A 12,648-nucleotide genomic window follows, 5' to 3' on the forward strand; every position below is an offset into this window, starting at 1 on the left:
ACTCTCAGTGACGTCCTTCCCCCGTCGCTCTCCGAAACCGCAGCCGCCCTTCTGCGCTCCTTCCCTTCCCCGCCCGGGAGGTGCAGGGGAGGGTGGCCCACGACACCCTACGGGTGCCGGTGCCAGGGCTGCCCTCGCCCCCCGTGCCGGGCACTCGCCGGTGGATCCCGTCACCGCTGCAGCTTCGGATCCCGCGATGTCCCCGGCACAGGTGAGCCCCGCTGGGGAGGTGCTGGACTGGGGCTCGGTCCTGGGGATGCTGTGGGTGCAAAGGGAGTGCTCAGGGTCCCGGAGGGTGCCACGCTCAGGGCTGGTCCCTGGGGTTTTTGGGAGGAAGGTGAGCGCTTTGGGGATGTGGGAGCCTCCCGGGGATGCTCGGAGCGTTGGTCCGTGTGAGGATGTCTGGATGCTGTTGGGTGTGGAGCCGCAGGGACCGCGGTGGCCTCCACCCACTGGGGCTGCCAGGGGGGATATTGGTGATGGACATGGAAGGGGGGGCTTTGGGGGGGCTTTGGGGTGGGTTTGGGGCAGGTTTGACTCTCTTGCTGCAGCACAGAGGCACAGGCACACGGTGGCCTCAGCCCTAGAGCCCTGTGCCAGCCTGGCGGGTAGAGAGGCAGGACGGGCACCCTGGGGTGGAGGGGTCTGTCGAAACGTGGGCGAGATCCCTGTGGTTTCATTTCCACACGGAGACTCATCCCGCAACTGCCCGTCCCGCAGCAGCCGCCTCCATCACGGCTGATTTCCCATTTCCAGACACTCAACTTCCTTATCAAAACCTTCCCCTGGAGCGGAGCCGCCGGGGCTGAGCTCCCGCGGCGGGGCAGCGGCAGGAGGAGGTTGGTGGGCGCATCCTCCGGCTCCCAAACCCAAGGGCCCCTCTCCAGGAGGGGAGGAGGATCCTTGGCTGGAGTGCGATCCCACCTTGGGGCAGTTCGGGGCTCAACATCCTCCCGCAGGAGCAGGACCCCGATGTCACCTGCCCGCTCTGTCCCCTGCAGGTCCCGATGGCACCGGGCCGGGCTGTGCTGGTGCTGCTGGTGGTGCTGGTGCTGAGCCCCCCGCGGGTGAGCGGGACTGCGCTGGGGCAGCCCCAGGGCGGGCAGTGGCTCTGGGGGGCGGCCGGGCGGGCGCTGCCCCTCTCCCGCGGGAAGAGGGACGATGGTGGGCAGGACCCCGGTGCCACCGCAGCCACACCGGGGCACAGCCACGCTGCCACCGCGCTGATCAGCAGTGACCAGCCCGAGGGCGGCTCTGTGCCACCACCAGCACCCGGCACCAAGGCCAGCCTGTTCCGGGTGCCAACCACCGCCGACCCCATGGATGAGACCGATTCCCCTGATCCCGACCTGCTGCTGAGCTCTGCATCACCGGCACCCAGCACCAATGCCAGCCTGCTCCGGGTGCTTGGAGCGCTAACCACAGCCGATCCCGTGGATGAGACTGATTCCCCTGATCCCGACCTGCTCCTGAGCTCTGCACCACCACCAGCAGTGCCTGGCAGCAACGTCAGCCTGCTCTGGGCACTCACAGTGTCAACCACAGCTGATCCCATGGATGAGACAGACTCCCCCGATCCCGACCTGCTGCTGAGCTCTGCATCACAGTCCCCCAGCACCAACGCCAGCCTGAACCGGGCACTCACAGTGCCAACCACAGCCGATCCCATGGATGAGACTGATTCCCCTGATCCCGACCTGCTGCTGGGGCCCGGCACATCGGCTGCTCCCCAAAGGAGCGTCAGCACCACCCCCAGCTGGCTCACACCACCTGGCAGGGAGGGGACAGTGGCTGGTGGCACGGACAGCACCTCCTCCACAGGGCCACCCTCAACAGCCCCCTCAGCCCTCGGCCCCACCACCACGGGGTACAGTAAAGTCAAGAAAGCCGGAGCTCCCCCCGCACCGACCCGTTCGGCCCCTGGGGACACGACACCGACGGGCACCGCGGTGCCTTGGGACCCCAGCGGGGTGATGGGCAAGTGCCTGCTGGCCATCCTGCTGCTGGGGCTGGTGGCCGCCACCTTCCTGGTGAGCACGGGGGTGCTGGGGGCGCTGCTGTGGCGGCGGGCGCGGACGGGGCACCGCCGGCTCAGCCGCACCGAGATGGTTTGTATCTCGTCCCTCTTGGCCGACGCCGAGGCGGCCGCGGGGCCCCGGCCTGTCCCCGCCCGGCGGCACAAGCGGCTGCACGACGGCAGCGCCGAGCCCGACGGGGACAACCTGACTCTCAGCAGCTTCCTGCCGGAGCAGTCCTGAGCCCCGGGGTGGGTCCTCCATCCCACAGTGCTGGGGGGCGGTGGCAGTGCCAGGGCCATGTGCCTGATCCCCAGGCGAGCCACAGGCGGGGGACTCCCGTCCCCTTGGGTTCATGTTTTCGCTTGGATCGGCGTGATGGAGCCGCTTCCCCCGCGGCGAGCTCAGCCCTCGAGGCTGATCCCATTAAAGTGTTACGCGGACGCGGTGGTCTCTTCCTGGCAGGGACAGCGCCCGCCAGCCCCAGATCCCTCCCCGCCCCGCCGCCTGTCCACATCCCGCTGCCGAAATTTCGCTTCTCCATCCTCCTCCCGCAGCCCCCCGGCGGAGCAGAAACGAAACCCGCGGCCGCCCCTCGCCGGGCAGGGGCCAGACCAGGGGCTTGGGGACCGCAACTCCCGGGACCCCTCCCCGGTGGTCTCGGCCTCGTGGGCGCTGCAGGGGCGGCGGGGCCGGGGCGGAAATGCCGGGGGGGGAAGGGACGGGACCGCTCGTGGCTCAACGTGTTCCTGCCTGCGGTCGCTGCAGCGACGGCTCGGGGCTGTGGCTGCCGGTCAGGTGCTGCTGTCGCTGCCGGAGCACCGCAGGGTCTCGGCCTCGTCCAGTGGCGCTGGCCCCGGCTGTCCCTGCCTGCCCGGGACTGGGAATGGAAGAGATGGGGAGAACAAAGCCATGAGCAGCCAACAAGAGTCCCACCGGCGTTGGAGGGGGCTCAGGTTTGCTCCCAGGTCCCACCTCCCCCCGTGTGCAGGTGTCAGTCACCCCTCGGGCCACCAACTGGCCCCCTCCTTGTGCTCAGTGGTGAGGGAGCCACTCAAGGGAGCAGAAGTGGCCAAAGACTGTCCCTGCCCTGCCAGTCTCAGTGTCCCCATCTTCCCATCCCTGTTCCACCTGGGCTCAGTATCCCCATCCCCACATCCCCATTCCTGCCATGGCCAGGCTCAATGTTCCCATCTCTCCATCCCCACCCTTGCCCCGACAGATTCAGCATCCCCATCCCCACATCCCATCGCTATATCCCCATCCCCATATCCCCATCCCCATGTCCCCAAGTTTGTGGCCTCCTCGAAGGCCCCTCTGGGGTGTCCATCTGGGGGTCTCCCAGCACAGTGTCCCACCTGCACCCCAGCCCCACTGCCTGTTTACATTCACACTGTGCTTGGGATATTTTCCATCTGGCTCCTGGCAGCTGCACAGCCCTGATCCCGTCAGGAATGTAAATGTTTATGGGTGAGTCAGCTGGGTGACTGACCCCTATCCACTGGCCAGGGCTGGTCCCCAGGTGGGACACCCTGTCCGTGGTGATGCCACCCTGCTCTGTCCCACTGTGTCCCCATGCAGGTGGGTACCAGGCCCTTGCCAGGCAGAACATCTGCAGGAGGCAAAGGGATGCTCCCATCATCCATCTCCACCCCGCAGTGGCTCATTCAGCCCCTGCCCCCACTCCAGGTGAGGATGAGGCCAGTGTGTCCCGAGGAGGTGGGGGAGTGTAGGTTGGAGGGGTTGCTCCTGCTTTCCCAGCCCTGCACCGACTGCTCTGGAGCAGGAGCCCAGCAAGGATAAACTTTCCTCCACCGCTGGAGCTGCCAGGAGCTGGGAATCGCCCTATTTGGAATCGTCAGCAGGTCCTGTGGGGCTGCCACCGCCCAGCTCACGGCACAGGAATCTGCGGGAAGCCGGGGCGGTGTCACAGCAGGATCCTCAGGCAGCGGGAGGGCAGCGTGTGGTGGGTGGCACAGGGCCGTGGGTGGCACCAGGCTGTGGGTGACACGGGGTGGAGGGTGGCACAGGGCTCCACGCACCACGTGCAGCTCCGCAGGATGGGTCCCCTCGGGGTATTTTGCTGGCACAGCAAAGCGCAGCCCCGGGAGGTAAATTAGAAGCAGAGCGGGGCCGAAATCCCTCAAATTGCCGGTTCCCTGGGCGGGCGGTGCCGCCGTGCCGAGCCCTGCGCGGCCCCGCGTTCCAGCGGCCCCAAATTACACGGCGGGTCGGGCGGTCCCGGCCCTGCCCAGCTCCGAGGGGCAGAGCCCGCGCCCGCCGCAATCAAAAACGGCATCGTAATGGCCCGTGGGCGCTGGCACCGAGACTGCCCGGCTCGGGAGGGATCCCGGCGGGGAGGGGGGAACACTGGGCGGGGGAGAGGGGGATCCTGGGCGAGGAGGAACGGGAACCCTGGACAAGGAGGGATAGAGACCCTGGACAAGGAGAGATGAGACCCTGAGCAGGGTGGGATGGGGACCCTGGGTGACGTGGGATGCAAACCCAGGACAAGGAGGGATGGGAACCCTGAGCTAGGAAGGATGGGGACTCTGGATGAGGAGAGATGTGGACCCAGGGCAGACTGGGATGGGGACCCTGGGCAAGGAGACTAAGCCCAACGCCGGCATCGCTGGGCGCATGGGATGGGGAATTTGAGACCCATCCCCATCTGGGCTGCAGGAGCAAGTCCGGATGCCTCTGGAACTCCTCCCGGTTGAGGCCGCTCACCCCCGCCACGGCCTCCCCTCGCTTTTCCCCCTTCCCCTCTAAGATTTCATCACTGAGCACTTAAGGCCCGGAACAGCCGCCCCAGCAGCTGCTCGGAGCCGCGGCTGCAGCCAGACGGACGGACCGACCCGTTATTTCGGGAGCCGCGCCGGCGGCAGGACCCCAAACGGCGCCAGTTCCCTCGGGACACGGGGACAGACTCCCTCGGCCCCGCGGTCCCCTGACGCTGGCGGGGGCTTTTTGGGGGGTCTGGCAGGTCCCCAGGGAGGAGCAGAGGAAAATAGCAACAGGATGAGGTCACGCAGCGGCTGCAGCCTCTTGAGCAACCTCAGCTCGGGCCGAGGGACCAGGGTGGGGGGAGGCAGAGCCCCGGCGGGTGGGGGGGCCCAGGCGATGCCCCCAGACCCCCAGACTGGAGACCACATCCTGGGGAGCTGCCACGTTGGTCTGGGGAACCGCGGGGACCCCCTGCTTGTGTTCCTGCCTGCACCCCAAGGCAGAGGTGCCCGTATCAGAGCATTTCCACACTGGGTTGCTTAGGAAATGGTCTCCTGAAGTTACACAGGGGGTCCCAAGCCCTGTTTACCCCACTGCCAGCCACCAGTAGTGCCAGAGTACTGAGCCCACATCCTTCTCTGCCCTCCTCAGACCCTCACATGGGGCTTTACCCACTCCCTTGTGGAGAAAAACACCTTTGCAACACCCCCCTTGTGTGATCCCCTTCCCCGCTTGCACCCCAAAAAGTGGCCCCTCACAGTGGTGATGGTGAGCACCAGGGCTCCTGCCTTTTGCTGACAGAGGAAGAAAGCAGGAAACACCCCCAGCCCCAGCTGGATTTCGTCTGGGAGGGGGCTGGGGGCTGCCTGCCCTTCCCCGGCCTCCCACACCCCCTCCCCATCCCGGCCCTAATGAGAACAAGCTGGTCCTGGGCTGCGACGCAGGAGGAGGAGGAGGAGAAGGAGGAGGAGAAGAGGGAGAAGGAGGAGGCTCCATCCCAGCAGCAGCAGAAAGGGGCTCGAGGTGTGTGGGACAGACCCTGCGTTCCCGGCTCCCTTCTGCCGACGCAGCAGCTACAGGCGAGGTGAGGATCCCACGGCTGTGCCAGGCTGTCCCCGATTTTGGGGGGGCTCCCGGGGGGCACAGGCAGCCCTATGGCCGGGGGGTGCTGCGGTGAGGGCTGGGCATGGTCCCTACAGCGGGACACGGGATGGTGTTGGCCACATGGCTGTGTTCCCAGGCAGGAGTCAGAGGGTGTTGTGCCCAGACAACACTGAAATCCTGAATTTCTGGAGTGTTTTGGGAGCAGAGAGAAGCAGAACTGGAGCTAGGAACATTCTGTCGGTCTGGGTGGGTGAGGGTGGGCTGGGATGGGGTTGGGATGGGGATGGAGGACTGGCAGTGGCCGTGGTGCCAGGCCCTGCTCTTGGCACAGCTTTGGGCTCCCCTCAGCCCCTCCATGGCCGGGGCTGCTCCTCAGCTCCGTTCGCTGACAGGGAATTGATGCCATTTTGGGACCCCTCTCCCTGCCGAGGGGCCCCTCTCTGCAGTGAAGGGGGAGGATGAAGGGGCTCATTCCAGCTCCCCAAAAATCCTAATCCTCATGGAGCTGGTTACTGCTCTGAGCCCAGCACTGACGCCTGTGTGAGCCGGGAGGGTCGGGGGTCCAGGGGCACCTCCTGCCTCTGCTGCCGTTTGTTTGCTCTGGTTTAATGGAAACCAGATTGTACAGCCAGGAAGGGGCCTGGAAGCCAAGTCCTGCTGCTCGATCACTCCCGGCCCGGAGCACTGCTGGGCTGGATTTGTTTGGGGGAAAATGGGAGGCGGGTTGACGTTTGGGGGGCCTGAGGTTGGGGGGAATTGCTGGGGGGGGGTAGTCCCTGCTGATGGAGCTGTGGGGGCTGGTCCCTGAGACCTTCCCATGGAGCCGTGTGGAGGGGAAGAGCCCTGGGAATGGCTCCACGGTGTTACGTGGCGTGGCACGCGCCGATGTCCCTTGGGAATGTGTCGCGACGTGGTGGGGACAGTCACATCCCTCTCCCAAACCCCCGAGGGGCCATTCCTTTGGGATGGGAAACGTGTATCCCGTGTCCTACAGCACATCATTGGGCAGACCCAGCCCCATGTGGGAGCACGGCACGCAGATGTAGCTGGCCTTCCCCCTTCCCTGGGGACATTCAGGCAGCCGGGACCCCCAAAATCCCCGTTTACTGTGTCCCAGCTCCGGGGCTGCCCCTTGGTACAGGCTCCAGGGGGTCCCATCCCGGCTCCACTCGGCCACCGCGGCGGCTCCAGGGTGAAATCCTGCCCCAGCCTATTTTTAGCTGGGAATGGTTTGTAACGGTCCAGGACGGGCAGTTGGGAAATGCCGGCCGGCCCCGTTACAACGTCGCCCGTGTCAAAGTTTCCACTGCAAACCTCCATTTTTCAGGAATTTTCTAATCAGCCCAATGACTGTTGTCTGGAGCTGGTCGCTGGCAGCAGCCCCGGCTCCCCAGCCTTGAGCAATCCCAGTCAGCTCCTTCCATCTGGGTTTGCTCTGCATCCTCAGAAGACAAACGGAGCCCCTCGCTCTGGCAGGGCAAGAAAACCGGAGCTGCCTTTTGATTTCCACGAGGAAGTTCAGGCAGGTGGAATAGCGAGTGTCGGAGTCCCCTGTGCTGGGTGTTTTGGGGTGGGGGCTGGCCTGGGGCAGGGTTTGGGGGGCTTACTCTGTGGGGTGTTAATATTCCACCCTCCCCTCTGCATCCCACAGGTCCCTGTGCACGATCCCGGGAATGGGGTCGGCGATGTGGCTGCTGCTGCTGGCGCTGCTGGCGGCCCCGGCACACTCGGCAGCCCCCCGGCACCCCCCGGTGCTGCCGGACACGGGGGGCAGTGGGGACGGGGATGAGGCGTCAGCCACACCACCCGCCCCCCCAGTGACCCCCCGGATCAGCCCCACGGTGGGGGACGCAGGGGGGACCACGGTGACCAACAGCTCTGCCCCGGGAGTGCTGGACGGGCTGGTGGACTTCTTCAAGGAGTACCTGCTGCTGGTGGTGGTGGTGGGCTCGCTGTCTTTCGTGCTCCTCTTCATCATCTGTGCCGCCGTCATCGTGCGCCAGAAGCACAAGGCGTCCGCCTACTACCCCTCGTCCTTCCCCAAGCAGAAGTACGTGGATGAGCGGGACAAGGCGGGGGGGCCCCGGGCCTTCAGCGAGGTGCCCGACAAGGCCCCCGAGCCAGGCGCGGAGGAGCCGCTGGACGGCAGCCGGCAGCTCCAGGCGGACATCCTGGCAGCGGCCCAGAGCCTCAAATCCCCCCCCCAGGGCACCGCTGGCCAACGGGGCCCAGGCTGAGCAGAATCCCACCGGGGAAGAGGAGAAGGAAGAAGAGGAAGGAAGCAAGAAGTTGGCGGATGACCAACCTGCTAAGCCCTCTCCCCAAAATCCAGGCGTGGAGGAAGCGGCAGGAGCGACGGGAGCAGGGGGCAAGGAGACCCCTGACGTGCCCCAGGATGGCTCCTCAGCCCCCTCTGGAGTCTGAGGCAGGGACATGGTCCCGGGTGAGCCCCAGGAGCCGCCAGATTGGGACACATGATGGACATGGATCAACGTTCCGTATGTACGTGGTGGCTCAAGGAAGCCCCGATGAAGACCCTGCTCCCTCACCCTCCCCAGCCCCCTTGAACCCCCCCACCCTTGTGCCAATGGGACACTGTGGTAAATCCATGGGGTTTTTTGGTAGCCGCTGGTTTCCCCCAGGGCTGGAATGCCAGCAGCCCCTGCTCCTGCTGCCCAAGGGGCTTTTCCCACCCCAGCTCTGGCTCTGCCCTCCCTGTGCCAACAGCTTCCTCCCAAATGTTATTTTACTGATCAGTCTCTTGGGCTGGGGACCTGGCTGGGAGCTGTGTCCCTTCGGGAAGAGGGACAGGACCAGGACCAAGGTCTGTAGCTGTCCCCTCCCTGGGCAGCAGGGCAGGGGTTCTCTGTGACCATGGGCATCATGGGCGGCTTTGCCCGTGGCTGTGGCACTGAGGCCACACGGACAGGATGCCCTTGGCCACCCGAGGGGAGGAGGGATGAGGATTTAGGGACAAGGACTCACCCTTTCATTTTTTCACCCCAAAGCATGTCCCAGAGCCCAGCTGGACTTTTGCCTCATTTCCTTAACCCCTCTGGCTAGAAATAAACATTTCTTCTGCAGACCTTTTCCGTGTTTCTCTGCAGCTGTGGAGGACCAGGGGACATTCCCAGTGTCCCTTTGCTCCTACAGGACCTTCCCTGGGCTGGATTGGGCTCCAGCCTCTCTGGAGCCCGGCAGTGGGACCCTGAGGAGGCTGCGTATCACCCCCCAAATCTGCACGTCACGCACCGGTTCCAGGAAACCCTTATCTTGTACCCACAGCCCAGGGCGGGGGGGGTAAAGTGGGGCTGTGGGGGATCAAAGGGGCACTGTGGGGGACCTTGTCCCACAGCACTGGGATGCAGCTGCTCCAGCAGGGATGGCAGATAAACCTGGAAGGCGAGAGGCTGTTCTGCCTGGAATGCAGCACATCCCCACTCCCTGCTTCCCTTTATCCCCCATGTCCTTACAGCCCAGATCCCTGTGTCTTGTCCCAGCCACAGGAGAGGTCAGTATGTGTCCACATGTCCCTGCCTCGGGACAACCTGCCCTTTGGAAGAGCCTGTCAGCACGAAGAGCTGACTCTGCCCCAAAGTAGATGTGGGTGTCTGAAGTTTCCCTGATTTTTCTTTTTTTAACTGGGAAACAGCAGGAGTGTTCCCTGGGAGTGAGGCACTCTCTGGCAGGAGCTGAGGTACAAGAGGGATCTTGTGAGGGACAAACCGCAGCAGCAACATGTGGGTTTTGTGTTAAAAATGACAAATATTGTGCCCAGATGTACCAGAATGAACCGATTGCTTTTTAAATGTGGTTTTAAATGTTTAACAACACTCTCAGTAAGAAGAAAGGGAAGTGAAGTGCCTTGAGGGAGTGAGAAGCTAAAGATTTGAAGCTTTCCAATGTGTTTTCTGCCTGTTTTGGAGATACTCCTCTGGAAAAGAGGAATCCTGGGAGCTCCCCCTCAGCTCCATGTCCCAGCTCCACTATTCCCCACTGGGTTCCAGTCTGAGGGGGTATTTCATAGAATCCTGAAATGCTTTGGGCTGGGAGGGATCTTAAAGCTCATCCAGTTACAACTCCCTGCCTTCGTCAGGGATACCTCCCCTTAGCCCAGGATTTACAGCTGTAACAGAGCACTTGGCCAGGGCAGGGGTAGAATTCTCAGAGAAAACACCCCAAAATTACAGCTGTTCTTTTAACAGGAGCTTCAAAAACTTTAAGTGGTGACAGGATGGGAGCAGAAGCCAGCAGGTCTGTGCTCCCTGGCCACCACTTGCCCTTTGGCACCTGCTGAAGGGTCCCAGAACTCCAAGAGCAGGAATTTGCACCCAGATTGCAAAACCAACCCCAGCTCAGTGGGACACGGGCTGAGCGCAGTTCTCACACACACACACAACACCAAGGCAATGCTTCCCACTAAATTCCATAAAATATTAGGCAAAACTAGACATCTTCCAAAAAAAAAAGAAAAAAAAGAAAAAGTGCAGCCCTTCCAGTACCGGCCAGCGGGGTTTTCTCTCTGGAGCAGAGTCTTCCCGCGGCATTCCAGTGGGGACAGGGCCCCCCCATCCCGGCCGTGTGAGCACTACGGAGTGGCTGGACACCACCAGGGACACGTTGTGCGTAACTTGTGCGTATCTTACAGCTTGAGTAGTGCACTGGGTCCTACAACAGCTCGGGAATTGCACTGCAAAGTGAGGAGGAAGGAGGAAAAGCTCCGCAATCAGTTCAGGCATTATTGGCTTTTTTCTCGGATTCTTTGTTGGGATCCTGCTTCAGTTTGTAATCAGCCAGGGCGGCCTTGATGGCGTCTTCAGCCAGCACTGCAAACCAAAAACATGGGATTTTAAGGATCATTAGAAGGCTTTTAGGACAAGAGATGAAGGAAAAACAAGAGCAGGCAGCAGTGACCATCGCTACACGCAACACGTGTCAGATTTGAGGAGCAGAATCTGAACAGAACCCATATAATACTGAATCCACAGAATAGTGAACCCATATAATGTAAATTTATGTAACATAATTTCAGATAATATAATTCAGAATCTGAACATTTATTATCACTCTGCTAAGCTACAGCTCCAGAATATTAAAGAGATCAGAACACACTTAAATTAACCCTGAAATCTGAACATGGAGTTTCTCTTCAGGCCAACTTCGTGCAGAAACTATTTGGAAAACAACATCCCGGAGCATCTGGGCTATTCCCAGAGTATCCTCCTGAAATCCCAGGTGTTTACTTACTGGAGCAATGAAGTTTGACAGGGGGAAGGCAGAGTTCCTTGGCAATATCTGTGTTCTTGATTTTCAGCGCTTCGTCAACCTGGAACACAGGGAGGGTGGTCAGGGGTCATGGTAGGTATAACACAGGCTGGAAAGGGGTTTGCTAAGAGGGTTTACTGAATCCCAAGGGCAGAACATTTCAGCTGCCCGGGCAGTGAGGATGTTGGAATTAAGGAATCTGACAGAGCAGGAATGAACCAACACACACCAGTGTCACAGACTGCCACTACTTGAGCTGCTGATCCTCTACCACAACACTAAAGTGCATTTGTTGCTGGTAGAACAGGTCTAAATGATCTCAAACCTGTTTGTAATTAAACTTTCTTCCAGAACTTGCCATCAGCCTAGTTTTGCTTGTTGCATAAGACACAAAGTACTTCCTTGGTGGAATCATCACCTCTGGAAGTGTTCAAAAAATGTGGCACCTGGGGACATGGGTCAGTGGTGGACCTGGCAGTGCTGGGGGAATGGTTGGACTCAATGCTCTTAGGGCTTTTTCCAACGTTAATGATTCTCTGATGATTCTTGGAAAAGGCAACTCTTGTTTTAAGTCAGGGGTGGCAGTCACTGCCTTCTAAGCTACAGCACAAATCAGTGCTGGGATTCCCTGGCCAGGGTGGTCCCGACAAAGAGCACAGGCTGGTGTGAAAGTCGGAAGCTTTTCCAGGGCTCTCTCACCGTTTTCCCTTTGACCCACTCGGTGGCCAGCGAGCTGGAGGCGATGGCCGAGCCGCACCCGAACGTTTTGAACCGGGCGTCCACGATCTTGCCGTTCTCGTCCACCTCCACCTGTGAGAACATTTTGGGAACGCTTCAGTACCCGCCCCGGGGGAGGAGGGCGGGGCCTGCCCCGGGTACAGGGCACGGGCAGGGCGGCTGTGCGGGAAGGCCACGCTGTGCCCTGAGGGGACACGGGCAGGTTTGTGCCTCACAGCAGCCCCATCTGACCCCCCCGCCAGGTGCCAGAGGGTCCTCAAGGTCACCTGTAGCTTCATGACGTCGCCGCAGGCCGGGGCGCCCACCAGGCCGGTGCCCACGTTCTTGGCGTTGCGGTCGAGGGAGCCGACGTTGCGCGGGTTCTCGTAGTGATCCACCACCTACGAAGGCACAGTGTCACCGAGAGTCATCCAGATTCCCTCCTGTCCCTCCCCGTGCCCCGCTCGCCCCTCACCTTTTTGTGATAGCCCAACGCGGCCGGGGCGGACCTGGCCCGGGGCCGCAGCAGCGCCGCCCCCGCTGCCCTCAACGCCGCCATCTTGATTGAGGGGCGGGCGCAGCACGGCACCCTTTTATAACCTCGGGTGGGGAAGCCACGCCTACGGCCACTCCCACAACCGCGCCCCCTTGCCTCAGGCCGCCGGGCGCCCGGCTCTCATCGCGACCGGGGGTTCGCTGCGCAGACCGAGCGAGCGCTGAGGGCCGCCCGCGGGAAGGGCCTCGCGCTGCCTCTTAAACGATCAATAAGTAAATAAACGATGCAAGCGCTGTTTCAGTCGCGACAGGCGTTTTATCGCGA

At 62.0% G+C, this 12,648-nt stretch overlaps 3 protein-coding genes across 3 annotated transcripts; 2 read left to right on the forward strand and 1 right to left on the reverse strand.

Moving 5' to 3' along the window:
• Nucleotides 1-1,007: 1,007 nt before the first annotated feature.
• On the forward strand, nucleotides 1,008-2,258 carry SELPLG (selectin P ligand). Its single transcript, XM_027689777.1, has one exon. It carries the CDS (start codon nucleotides 1,008-1,010, stop codon nucleotides 2,256-2,258), a length of 1,251 nt encoding a protein of 416 aa, XP_027545578.1.
• Nucleotides 2,259-5,653: 3,395 nt separating this feature from the next.
• Nucleotides 5,654-8,971, forward strand: TMEM119 (transmembrane protein 119). The gene is given in 3 exon segments (XM_027689778.1): nucleotides 5,654-5,826; nucleotides 7,498-8,044; nucleotides 8,046-8,971. Coding segments are annotated over 3 exon segments (945 nt in total). The 3' UTR covers nucleotides 8,271-8,971.
• A 656-nt stretch (nucleotides 8,972-9,627) lies between these two features.
• ISCU (iron-sulfur cluster assembly enzyme) lies at nucleotides 9,628-12,416 on the reverse strand. Its single transcript, XM_027689779.1, has 5 exons — nucleotides 12,304-12,416; nucleotides 12,116-12,229; nucleotides 11,811-11,921; nucleotides 11,094-11,172; nucleotides 9,628-10,672 (listed from the first exon to the last, which is right to left on the reverse strand). The coding sequence occupies exons 1-5, from the start codon at nucleotides 12,385-12,387 to the stop codon at nucleotides 10,578-10,580; spliced, it is 483 nt and encodes a 160-aa protein (XP_027545580.1). The 5' UTR covers nucleotides 12,388-12,416; the 3' UTR covers nucleotides 9,628-10,577.
• Nucleotides 12,417-12,648: the final 232 nt, after the last annotated feature.

The sequence above is a fragment of the Neopelma chrysocephalum genome, unplaced genomic scaffold (assembly GCF_003984885.1).
Source record: "Neopelma chrysocephalum unplaced genomic scaffold, ASM398488v2 Primary Assembly neopelma1_77, whole genome shotgun sequence".
In the NCBI taxonomy this organism is placed as follows: Eukaryota; Metazoa; Chordata; class Aves; order Passeriformes; family Pipridae; genus Neopelma; species Neopelma chrysocephalum.